This window comes from Lithobates pipiens, unplaced genomic scaffold, assembly GCF_037356315.1.
Source record: "Lithobates pipiens isolate NorthernLeopardFrog02 unplaced genomic scaffold, aLitPip1_a1.2 Scaffold_13, whole genome shotgun sequence".
NCBI lineage: Eukaryota > Metazoa > Chordata > Amphibia > Anura > Ranidae > Lithobates > Lithobates pipiens.
The window spans coordinates 261,589,414-261,603,076 of NW_027507718.1; the positions used below are offsets into that span (position 1 = coordinate 261,589,414).

Here is a 13,663-nt window from a genome sequence, read left to right on the forward strand (position 1 = left end):
TATAAATCTGTTCCAAATAAACAACTCAAAAGGTAATTACATCTATATTTTTTAGTCTAATTTGTAGGTCTGCTGTGTTAATGCGAAAACTTAAATATATAGTGGGCGTTTTTCACATTTCACTACAAATTGAATTCTAGGTGTAATATTTTAGAACTATAATAATCAACATATCTAGCATTCAGGCATGTTTTCATAGCAACTGTAAACTATAGCAACTGCAGAAGACAACACAGACACATAAGGCTATCTGCTTTCTCTATGGAGACATTTGATCCACAAGTATCTGGTGCTTGTGTAATGATTTAGAGGATCTGTGTAAGCCAAAGTGCCTTATCTGCAAATCAACTGCTTAAATAATAGGGATTTAATTATGTAGTTGTGTCTCCTGAGCTTGCTCCAGAACCTTTTCAGACATGGCCATGTAATTTGGTTCAATAGCATAAGGTATATTGTATATTACACAATGTGAATCTATTAGCACTGCTCCCTAGTGCATGCTTCTATACAATAGATATATGACAATTCAATGTGTCTCTGGTGTAGCTGGAAATGATCATGAAGAAAGTATAAATCGTGCAATAAGTAGGCCCATAACTCTTTTGCATAGATTGTGTGTTTTATAGATAAGTCAGATGAAATCTGCAAAGATTTTGGCCAGTTCAGATGTGACGTTAATCAACTGTCTGCTACTAATGTTTATTCAACGGCATATCCAGCCCAGCTGGAATAGTCATCTGTAAGAGTGCAGGAAACTTGTAACACTTCATCTTTCTTTCTACCAGTCTCAACACATTTCCTAACTATTTGACCAGCAACCCAATGAGATTCATGTTTTTTTTTTTTTTTTTTTTGTTTTTTTTTTTAATGCAGGTCAAGATTTGCAGCAAAATCGCTGCAAATTGGTAAAGCTAAATAACACATTAAAAGTTTGCTGGTTTATATTTTCAACATGCATTGTTTTATGGCCATCATAATCGCTCTTATGGGTAAAATGAGTATTGGCAAGCTACAGTGGTTATTCATTCAACCTTGAGCATTGCATAATGACTACAATATAAAACTAAACCTAAAAACATATAACATACATTTTTCTTTTTTTTTTTTTTTTTTTAGTTACAGGTGTGATGCAGTAGAAGGATCAAGAGACCCTGACCTACTGCAAAATCTTTTTCATGCTTCTGCATGAATGCAGACTTTTATTATTTTTGTAAATGCTTTTAAAAGGGAAGTGTGGGATTAGGGAAAAAACAAGCAATCATACTCACCTAGGTGGATGCAGCATTGATCCAATGCTGCATCTGTCCCCGCTACCTCTATGCCCTTGTACACACGGTCGGACATTCCAACGGAAAATGTCCGATCGGACTGTGTTGTCGGATAATCCGACCGTGTGTGGGCTCCATCGGACTGTTTCCGTCTGAATATCTGACCGACAACGTTTTAGAGCTGGGCTATAAAATTTTCCGACAACATGATCCGATCTGACTTTGTCCGATCATTTGTAGAGAATTCCGATCGGACAAAGTGCCATGCATGCTCAGATCAAATTACGAGACCAAAGCCGTTGGCTACTAGCCTGAACGTAGTCCCGTCGTAACGAAATTATGTGATCACGTTACGAACGATCGGATTTTCCAACAACTGTGTCCGACCGTGTGTATGCAACACCAGTTTCGGACAAAATCCGACGGATTTTGTTGTTGGAATGTCCGACCGTGTGTACAAGGGCTACGACTAAGAACCAAACACTGCTAATCGCTCTGTTTCCGGTCATCAGTACGTAGGGAGGCGGTGATTGTTAGTCACCAGCTCTCTGCTCTTCCCTGCCCATCCAGCTCTCCTAGCAGCTTGCTGAAAGGTTGAGCCAGCTGCCAGGCCAGCCATTTGGGTTGATCCCAAGTTTAAAGTTGAGATCAATTCAAAACCTGGATGGCCCTGTGACATCAGTCGAAAGTGGACTTTAGCCCACTGTCAGCTGAAAACGGGTCACAGGCGTGCAAGTGCTTTGATCGTTTTTTTTTTTTTTACCTTGCATTGATATTATGGTATTCCAGACGTTTTTGTGAGTTGGTTAGCCATATGCTCAAAGCTGCAACTCTGACTTTTTTTAGCGCAGTCTTTGTCGCGAAAAGCTTTCTCAAAAAGCAAGTAAGCATAAAGATTTATTTTTTGTTTAAAGCAAGTGAATGTTCATCCAACTTTAATTTCATACATGATATCTGACATTTATCAATAGTGTTGGAGATTTTTATCTTTTTTTTTTTTTGAAGCATACTTGAATTATGAGGCTAATTGTACCCACAGTGTTTGAAGATGGAAATTCATAAAGGTACAGAAAAGAGTATTTTCAAATATTTTTCTGCATTAAAGCTCCTGGTTAGGCTGATGAAAACAGAAAAATGTCCCCATTTATTTACCTGTTTCTTAAATAGAATGCAGGGCAACAAAATATAAGGAATGGAATAAATTGGGGTTGATGCACTGAGCCCTGGTTCACAATGATGTTATGCAGGAAACGTGCAAGATTCACTGTGTTTTACCCACATCACACTGCATAGCCATCGCATGGTGTCCATGCGATCTGCTACACGTGTCAATGTTAGATTAATGCTCCAAAACAGATCACAAAACACAGTGGGATTGCCACAATCGCATTGCATGGGTGTAAACACCCATGCGATGCGATTCAGGTGAAGAAAATAAAGGTCTTTCACCATTTTGGTGCCGATGCGATTTGAGCCATACAAAATGTATGGCTTGAATCGCACTGCACAGAAATCGCATGTGATGTGCACATGTGTGGACTAGGCAGAACATGTTATACATATGAAAAAACAGTCCCTCCAGTAACATCCCCTCAGCCTGCCTCCTGCAGCTCCATTTTTTTTTCTTCCTAATGAAGGAGATGGACCTAGGAACCCTGCAGGACCATCGGTCCTGGGATTTTTTTGCAGAAGTTTGCCTTTTGTGCAAGATTTTTGGATCCTGTGATCAACAGCCGGCTGGGTGACAGGCTGGATACCCTTATCCTTGTAGTCTCCCCAGCCTGGCCATCGAGCGTGTGCAGACCATAGCTACACGATGGGTCGGCCACGACATGCCCCTCAGGCTCCAGGGGCGGCCGGTGAGCACAACACTCCGGGGCACACATGACCGGGCTACTGAATACTGTGTCAGTGTGCCGTGGCCAGCAGCCACCCTGTACTCTTCGGGAGTGGGTCTGTGATGGGATGTCCCCAGCGCGTCCAGATGGTAAGTACAGCTCTCCCTGCCTCGGGTTGAGCAGCTGGGCATTCCCTGGGAGGTCAATTCGGGGGTCCCTCTCTTCTCTATCTCCCCCCGTGGGAGATGCTGCATGATGGGCTGCTGAGCGGTGTGTGTGCCTATAGCCAGGGGTTCCCAGCGGGGCTCTCACTTGGCTGGGGGGCTGCGCTGGGTGGCTGTGTGCCTGGGTGTCTGTGGTCTCCCCGCTGGGTGTCATGAGGTCTGCATATGCTGATCGCCATAGCGCTTTTCTGATGCCATTTTCACTGTCTTTTCCCTGTGTACAGTTGTTTGTCGGCCATGTTTGGTGCTCAGTGGAAAGCATGGTCAGGAGCCATTTTGCCGTAGTTTGGCAGCCATTTTCCCTGTATTTATGCCACTTATACTGGGCAGCCATTTTGTTGCAGCACGGTTTTTATGCTCAGCGCTGGTCCCTGCTGCTCATAACAGCGTGGTTTCTCACTCAGGACACCTGAGAGCTGACACAAGATGCAGGCACTTGTAGCTGAACGGTGCAGAACTCAGTCAGGGTGGTGAGTCCTGCAGTGGGGGCCCCTCAGTCTGCAGCAGCTAGGTGGGTGGGACTGTGCCCCTGTCCTAAGTCCCCAAGAGTGGCAGACAGGGTGGGTCAGCATGGCTTCAGAAACTGACGTTTCTTCCCCTGAACTCCCTGCAATTGCAACCGGCTCGTCTGCAAACAGTGCAGTGCCTTTGGACGCTTTGTCGGCGGTCCTTAAAACGTTCTTTGCCAGGGTGGAGGTGGTGTGCGGGCGCAAGGTCGTAAAAAGTGGCCCCTGCCCCCCCGACCCCGCTGAGACTGGTGGCCCCTGTTCTGTTGCTTCAGATGACGCTGACCAAGACCGATCGACAGTGAGGATTAGTCCCCGTCGGGGTCCACAAGAAAAGCGCTAGTTGGAGCACTTTTCACAGATGTGTGTGATACCCTGAAGATTCAGGATACAGCAAGATCCTCTGCTGAAGTAGCAGTCCCCTTTGGGTCCCGTAAGCCAGCTCGGGCACCTAAGGTGTTTCCGTATCTGAATAAGTTCATATACAAGGAATGGGGGCGACCGCAACGGACCTTTTCGGTCCCAAAATCATGGCGGTGCCCGTTCCTTGTTTACGGTTTTGGGGTCAGCAATACGACCAGTACTGGCCACAGCACTTGTGTCGCAGACACTAACTGAATGGCCAAAACGCTTGCACCGCGAATTGGAGGAGCAGCAGGCTACTCCAGTCTGCATGGAACTAGCAGACCAGTTAGTGCTTGGCCTTAAGTACGTTTGTGACGCGGCTCTCGATACGCTTCCTCTGCTATCCAGGGTTTCAGTGTCAGCAGTGGTGCTGAGGCACCTGATTTGACTGAAATGATGGTCTGCAGATTGAGCATTTTAGAAGGCCTTGACGGATCTACCCTTCCTTGGTGAACGGCTCTTTGGAGCCTCGTTGGAGGACATTTTTAAAAATGTCACAGGTGGGAAGAGTACCTTGCCGCCACAGGCCAGGAAGACTAAGGAACCACGCTCCCTGGCGTCTTTGGACTCCCAGGATGCATACCTGCACATACCCATATGCCTCAAGCATCAGAGGGTTCTGCGATTTGCAGTTGAGGAAGTGCACTACCAGTTTGTGGCTCTCCCTTTTTCGCTTGGCTTCAGCACCCCAAGTCTTTACCAAGGTATTTGCTCCAATTTTGGCGTTGTTGTGACAACGCGGGATTGCAATCGTAAGTTACCTGGACAATCTCCTTCTGAGAGCAGCTTCCACCTCAGAATTAAAGGAGGATATGGCGATCCACATGCAAACCCTGCAGGAATTTGGGTGGCTCATGCTGACTCAGCGGTTGGAGTACGTAGGCGTACTGCTGAACTCCATGGAAGCGAGAATTTTCTCCCTTAAGACAAACTGCAGACTCTCAGAGCCTCTGTAAAACTATTGATGAACCGCAGGGGTCGTCGCTGCGCTCCTGTGGGTTCTGGCCCTCATGGTGGCCTCCTTCGAGGCGGTACCGTACACCCAGTTTCACACCAGAGTCTTGCAGATGGAGATATTGACAAAATGGGCAAATCTTCGTTATCCCTGGATTGGCAGATTCGGGTGAGTCAGGGACTCCCTGCTCTGGTGGCTGAGGTCCCCGGCACTTCGGTCCGAGAAGTCGTTCAGATCTCTACATTGGACTGTGATCACAACAGACGCCAGCCTGACCGGCTGGGTTGGAGTACTGAGAGTACAGTCGACCCAGGGCCTCTGGTCGGGGGAGGAATCCAAGTTGCCGATCAGTGTCCTCAAACTACGAGTGATCAGGTTATGCCTCTCCACATGGTCGATGAGACTATGAGAGCATCCGATCAGGATCCAGTCAGACAACGCCATGGCAGTGGCATATGTCAACCATCAAGGAGGAACAAGAAGCTCGGCTGCAGCACAGAAAGGTCGCTTACATCCTTCAGTGGACAGAGCGACATGTAGTGGCCTTGTCTGCCATTTACATCCCGGGAGTAGAAAACTGGCAGGTGGACTGCCTAAGTCGCCAGATGCTGGGCCCAGGAGAATGGGCTTTGCATCCGGATGTGTTCAGGCTACTGTGCCTACAGTGGGGCACACCATACGTGGATCTTCTGGCCTCCCGCCTCAATCGGATGGGCCGAGATTCGTATCCAGGACAAGAGATCCTTGGGCAGACGCGTCAGTCGCACTGGTGGCTCCATGGAATCAGTACAGACTGATCTACGGCTTTCCTCCACTAAAGCTACTACCACGTCTGCTCCGCAGAGTGGAGGCCGAGGGGATTCCAGTAATACGGGTTGTCCCAATTGGCCTCGGCGTCCCTGGCACGCCGACCTAGTACGCCTGGTTGCGGATGCTCCCTGCCGACTACAGTTGCAAGGGGACCTTCTGTGTCTAGGTCCGATTCTCCATCCTGCTTTGCAATTGCTGATTTTGATGACATGGCTGTTGAGAGCCAGGTGCTAAGGAACCGGGGCCTGTCGGACTGGGTGATTTCAACTATGATGAGAGCACGGAAATATGCTTCTCGGCTGCAAATAGGTACCTGGTACTCTGATGGGCTGGAGACAGGTACTCGGGTATTTTGAGCTGGAGACAGGTACTCAGGTATTTTGAGCTGGAGACAGGTACTCGGGTACTCAGAGCTGGAGACAGGTACTGGGAGCTGGAGACAGGTACTGGGAGCTGGAGACAGGTACTGGGAGCTGGAGACGGGTACTCGGAGCTGGAGACAGGTACTCGGGTACTCGGAGCTGGAGACAGGTACTCGGGTACTCGGAGCTGGAGACAGGTACTCGGGTACTCGGAGATGGAGACAGGTACTCGGGTACTCGGAGCTGGAGACAGGTACTCGGGTACTCGGAGCTGGAGACAGGTACTCGGGTACTCGGAGCTGGAGACAGGTACTCGGGTACTCGGAGCTGGAGACAGGTACTCGGGTACTCGGAGCTGGAGACAGGTACTCGGGTACTCGGAGCTGGAGACAGGTACTCGGGTACTCGGAGCTGGAGACGGGTACTCGGAGCTGGAGACGGGTACTCGGGTACTTGGAGCTGGAGACGGGTACTCGGAGCTGGAGACGGGTACTCGGAGCTGGAGACGGGTACTCGGAGCTGGAGACGGGTACTCGGAGCTGGAGACGGGTACTCGGAGCTGGAGACGGGTACTCTGAGCTGGAGACAGGTACTCGGGTACTCCTGATGGTCTGGAGACAGGTACTCGGGTACTCCTGATGGTCTGCAGACAGGTACTCGGGTACTCCTGATGGTCTGCAGACAGGTACTCGGGTACTCCTGATGGTCTGCAGACAGGTACTCGGGTACTCCTGATGGTCTGCAGACAGGTACTCGGGTACTCCTGATGGTCTGCAGACAGGTACTCGGGTACTCCTGATGGTCTGCAGACAGGTACTCGGGTACTCCTGATGGTCTGCAGACAGGTACTCGGGTACTCCTGATGGTCTGCAGACAGGTACTCGGGTACTCCTGATGGTCTGCAGACAGGTACTCGGGTACTCCTGATGGTCTGCAGACAGGTACTCGGGTACTCCTGATGGTCTGCAGACAGGTACTCGGGTACTCCTGATGGTCTGCAGACAGGTACTCGGGTACTCCTGATGGTCTGCAGACAGGTACTCCGTTACTTTGAGTTGATGACAGGTATGCGGGTACTCTGGGCTGCAGATGGGTACTCTGAGGGGTTGTGACAGGTACTCGGGTACTCTGATGGGCTGGTGACAGGTACTCTTTTTATTACTGGGGGCAATCAGTGTGATTTGGTGTACAGCGCAATCGGTAACTAGCTGTTACTGCAATCTCCTCCTCACACACAATCAGTGAGTGAGGAGGAGAACACGGTAACAGCTAGTGCTGTGCACACATTTTGAGAGGAGATTCTCTGTGGTCTGTGGTATTGCAAAGCACTCTGTATATTTGTGATTACTTGTGATATTTGTTCTATCCAGTATGTGAGTAGAACTGCCAGAGCTGTAATGTTGTCTTTGGATTTTTTAATTGCACAATAAAGAAATCGGTGTCTTTGTTGGTTTGCCGTCATCCAAACAAGGTTTTTCCATGCACCATGTGCATTATGTTAAAATACTGTTTTTAGGCTCACATAAGATTCATCACAATGTGGTAGTGAAAAAACAATGGTGCCCAGGTGTGGCTCTGTTGCTTTGTACTCCCCAACTGCTGGCAGCAAGTGGTAATTATGACATTTTTATATGAAATGTGTCGACTGACTAAAGCTGGCCATGGATAGATAAAATGTCTAACGAAAATTCTGAGGATTATGTCGTTCAAAAGATTTAATTTGCTTTTAACATTTGACTTTGGAGAGAAACCACATATACTGTTACATTGTTCATCGAAGAATCATTTTCCATCCTGCTCCTTTAAATTTTCTCATCACTGTGGTCAAAAACAAACATGGATTTGACCCACTATTGATTAGAGAACTTTCATAGAACATTCATTTCCTAAAAATGTGTTTTAAAATTTTGCACAACTATGACCATCTTAAAATATTGCAAATCGTTTTAAGTGTTTTTTCCCCTGAACATTATAAACCTATGCAAAAAAGCAAATGGAAATTTAGTTTTAGTAGTTTGACCATTTAAAGAAACCTTTCAGAAAGTGCACATAGTACTATAATCCAAATTGTATATGCAAAAGAAATGGTAAAGTCTAAGCTAAAATTGGGGATTTATAGCATCATAATATGTAATATAGTACTGCTATGCATGCCACAGGGCTTACAGTTTAAGAGTGAAATAGTACTGTGCACTGATAGCTTATGATTGGCATTGAAGGGTTACAACTCTGCATGCGAGCACCTTGACAACCACATCTTTATTGATCCAGAAAATTAATCTGCATTACCAGAAATAAACACTTTTTAAAAATGAAGAGTCAGCTGGGCTGTGGATGCTTCAATTATTAATTAGGTTCTCATGTAACTGGTTCTCAAGACTCAGCAATGAAAGCTGAGACTTTTGTCTGTAATAAATAAAGTGCAAAATACAGTAAGTGTCCACCATTTATATCCAAATCCTTTATTGATTAACACTTATTTCTTCATTTAACTTTAATAGGAAGTTATCAATGCGCTGAAGCAAACTTGGCACGTCTCTTGCTTTGTTTGTGTGGCCTGCCATACTCCTATTCGAAATAGCGTTTTTCATTTGGAAGATGGAGATCCCTACTGTGAGAGAGGTGAGTGTGTCGAGTAGATTTAAACCAAACCCTCATTACACTTCACAGGACAGGGAGGTCATTGAAATAAAGCTTTTTGCTTCTATGTGTCTCCGCTTTTTTCTGCCACTCACCTTGAAAAAAGATCAACTTTCAGCAAACTGGTGCAGCCAAAAGGTGACAGGACCAGGTTATGGAATGCGTATGTATGTCAGCCCAAGTACTGCCACATTGCACAGATCTCAGCAAAGGGAATGAACACATTGATACTTGCTGCACCTGGACTAGGAGTGTTACCTTAACTATCAGCATCTCTGCAACTACCTAGAAAGGGGGGTGGAGGAAACAATACATTCAATTGAAGGGTTTCCAAGCCCCACATCCCTAAAGCCCCTCATAATGTAAGCATGAAAAAAACACATTCTGCTAATTTTTTTGGTACAGCACAAACCCTTAACCATCCCCCCACCACCCATTGCAATGGAAGCTTTCGTGAGGACTCCTTCCCAAGCCACGATCTGTGTGTCCATTGACACACACAGTGCAGCTTGGATCAGTACCTGCTCCCTCCTCACTGGTTGTGATTTGCAGCAACAGGAGCCAATGGGTCTCGCTACTGCTTCTGAGCCAATGAGAAGAGAGGAGCAATGGAGGAGGAGGGGGAGTTCTGGATCGACATCCAGCTGGGGGGGAGGCTGAATAGAGAATTATTATTTTTTTTTATTATTATTTTTTTACCTTAATGCATAGAATGCAATAAAGTGGATGTAAACCAAATTTCATGAAAATCTGACCTGGACAGATCTATCTTTAGTGTTTACTTATTTCTCTCCAAAGCCCTAAGTGCCGTTGCTTTCTGCTGCCTCATTCCTCTGTTTTCAGCATGATTATTTCTGACAAGCTCTCCAACACAGGAGATAAAAGCAGCTGAAAATTTGGGTGGATGCTATAAATGGATTAGCAGAGAGCTGGTCTATTCACAGAACGGCTTTGCAAGTTCCTTCATTCCTCTGGCTATGTGGAGGGGGGGTGCATGCCTTTCCTCAAATCAGCTCACACACAGTGTATGCCCAGACTTCCCTCCCACTGTTGAACCAGGAAGAAAAACTTTTAACAATGTGCACTTTCTAAAAACTATAGAAAGGGAAAGACAGCATATATACACGGAAAACTTATGTAGGGAGATTTGTTTCATTTCACCGGGTATAGGAGAGGAATTACATCCACTTTAAGGCCCCTTTCCCACTGCCACAACTTTGCGGCCACAATTTTGACACAATTTTAGGGAATGGCTGTGTAAACTTGAGGTCTATGGACCTGAACTTGGATCAAAGTAGTACAGGGACTACTTTGAAGTCACACAGATATGAATGGTTATCATTGGGAATCATGGGGTACGACTTGTCATTCTACTCTGATGTCCAAAGTCACATGAAAAGTCGCACAAGTGTGAAATGGGCCTAAGGTAAAAGTCTGCCTTTTAGAACCACTTTAACTGAACTTGTTCTACATTATATTATAAATGGTTTCAAGCTTCACTAAGGCAAATGTTGTATGTAACTGTATTTCTTGCATTGTGTTTTTCACTATCTTGCCAAATATTGTATATTTTCAATGATATATTTTCCTAACAGAAGACCACTTTCTTGTGTTTTAAAGTCATATCTCTGGGTACTTAATAAATATTCTTGTTTGCCAACAGAATACATGTTGAAAGTAAAGGGCTGTACACCCGATACGAAAATCGGATGGAAGAATTTGTACAGCAAGCTGTCTGCCGATTTTCAGATTGTTTAGTACGGTGCTTTCGCCAATTTTGCTTTTTTTGTCAGGCAAAAGCTGGATATGTAGACTATAAAATTTTTGGTCAGATGTGAACTTGATGTCCAATTTCGTAAGAGCAGTCTACGTATGCTTAAAACTGAAAAAAACACATACAAAACTATTCAACACATAGTTGAATAGTAGGGGGTTATTTACAAAAGGAAAATCCACTTTGCGCTTGCAAAGTGCACTTGAAAGTGCACTTGGAAGTGCAGTCGCTGTAAATCTGAAGGGGAAGCTCTGCTGATTTTATCATCTAATCATGTGCAAGCTAAATGCTGTTTTTTATTTTCCTTGTATGTTTGCATGTCCCCCTCGGATCTACAGCAACTGCACTTCCAAGTGCGCTTTGCACTTGTTGTTTGCACTTATAGTGCACAGTGGATTTGCCTTTCATAAATTACCCCCATTATGTCACTTCTGACGTATTCTGTCATAAGAAAATTTTCATGTTGTGAGTAACCTCATCACTTTCGACATGAGACTACCTTGCCACAAAAAAAAACGGACGTTCTGTCGTCCGAAAATCTAAGCGTGTGTACGGGGCTTTAGCATGTCGCAAATGTAAGCAATTCTGGCTGAGCATGTTACTAAAAACTCTTAATCGTAGAATGCTTGTAGTGAAAACTACAGCTCAAAACAATCAGAAGATGCAGAGATGTGGGCAGCTACTGTATATTTAATGCAAATTTCAACAGTTCTTGTAAACTTTCGACTCAAGCCACCCTAATATGATACAGGAAACAATATCACTGGCCAGTAGAGAGGCTAGAAAGCCAGGTGGGGTGGGGTGGGGTCAAGGTCGACTTTTATAGGAAAGGTAGAAAATGTACATGGCAAGATCTTGCATTATAGTTCTGCCACTACCGTTTGTCTTTTACATGCATTTTATACTCCACGTAAACTTTCCATATACATTTCATATACAGCTTAACTTTGCGCAGGTTTACTGTAACTATTCTCAGAAAGTTGATGCAAAGCATACTAATGCTAGAGCATATAAAAATAACAATATAGAATGTTTTGAGTGGTTCATTAAACCAAATGCATTTTACAATGCAACATTATCCTACATATTTATATGCATTTCTTATTGATTTTTTTTTTTTTTGTAATCCACATTAAATATAAATCAAATGCATTTATATACACGTTGTAAAGAAGTGTCACAAACGCTTGACTTTGTAACTGATACTAGTTTAACATTTGAATTCTGCTTCTGGTATAGTTCTGGAATAAGCGTACAGGATTTATTGTTCTAGGGGATAGTATGCTTCCCCCAGAGTCTCATAGGTCCTGGTATAAACTTATTTTTGTTTTTAGTTCAGTCATTGAGACAAAGCAGTGCATGTTTTCAATACACATATGGGATTCTGGGTTATGAAAACAATTATTTGATTCTAGCTATAAAGCACATGTTTGTGTGTTTCATCATGGCTATATCCTCTTCAGATAAGGATCTCATAACTACAAATATATGTGGAAGCCAAGTTAAAGTGAGCTTGAATATTAGGCCTAGCATAAAAAGGTTCAACATTACCTCACTGCTTGGCATTGAAGCTCATCTTTATGATTTACTTCATTCTACTTCCTGTGTACTGTATTACAGTAGACTTTTCTTTCTTAAAACCAAGCCTTGAATGTTTTTTGATCTTGTTTGGTAAAGATAAAGATATCCATGTTCTAATATACTCTTTTTTTTAGATTATTATTCCCTCTTTGGTACAATGTGTCATGGATGTGAGTTCCCTATTGAAGCTGGAGACCGATTTCTGGAGGCCCTGGGAAACACCTGGCACAACACCTGCTTTGTGTGTTCGGTATGTACTAAAACATCATAAAAAAGACTGCAATGTTTCTTTTATTATATGCCTAAAAATAATAAAGATTAGGTGCATTTGAGTAAATTGTCTTAATAGGCATTAACCTCCCTAGCAGTATGATTATGTCCGATTTTAGGTGCTGAAAGCGGTACAATGTTTTGCATGGAAATTTGGCATTTTATATTGTAGGCCTGTAATTCTTAGGAATAACTCACTTAAATCTGTCCAAACCAGAGTCTAGTAGACATCCTGGGTATGATCAAATTTGAAAAACAAAATCATAAATTAAAGTATAATAAATAACTATAAGGGCCGGTTCACACAGCGGGCGATGCGAGGCGACACGACTCGCCTCGCCTCGCTCCCGCAAGTCGCCCCCGTTCTGTACAATGGAACCGTTCTGAGAGGAGCGACTCGAGTCGCTCCGACTCAGAAAAAAGGTTCCTGTACTACTTCTGGGCGACTTCGGGGGCGACTTGCATTGACTTCTATACAGAAGTCCTCTGCAAGTCGCCGCTGAGCTCGCCGCAGGTCGCGGCGAGGCAAGTCGGAGACGCCTCGCCGCGCCTGCAGTGTGAACCGGCCCTTAATATACCAAATAATGTAATACAAATTATTCTATAATGTAATCAAATCAAAAACACTGAAATTTACTCAGAATTGCAGAATTGTCACTGTCATTACTTTTCAGTATTTGATGACTGATCTCTGCACAAATCGCTATCGCTTAATTCTGGGAGTGATTTGAATTTATTATCGCTGTTTTCTAGCTGGTCTAAAGCCACTTTTGATGTAAAGGGATAGTTTTGGTTGCTATGAACAATCTCCAGTTTCCAGACAGAACAGTTTTTATAATATAAAACTGCATGCAGGGCACTGGGCAGACCACTAGGGACAAAAGGGTTGTGAAATAATTACATACAGTAATGTAATCTTACAGATTACATTATACTGTATGTAATGTATGTGTTTCACTTTTTGAATTTGGGGCCGTTCTCCGTCCCCATGCGTCACACCGCTCGCAGGGAACGGAGCCCGGCTCCGTGA

At 44.5% G+C, this 13,663-nt stretch overlaps 1 protein-coding gene across 6 annotated transcripts in view; it reads left to right on the top strand.

Moving 5' to 3' along the window:
* PDLIM5 (PDZ and LIM domain 5) overlaps positions 1-13,663 on the top strand; it is a 266,096-nt gene that overhangs the window by 245,811 nt on the left and 6,622 nt on the right. For all 6 annotated transcript variants that reach the window (XM_077476564.1, XM_077476565.1, XM_077476571.1 and 3 more), the window contains 2 exons: positions 8,870-8,990; positions 12,498-12,613. In XM_077476564.1, the coding sequence (XP_077332690.1) occupies positions 8,870-8,990; positions 12,498-12,613 (237 nt within the window). The remainder of the gene's footprint in view (positions 1-8,869; positions 8,991-12,497; positions 12,614-13,663) is intronic.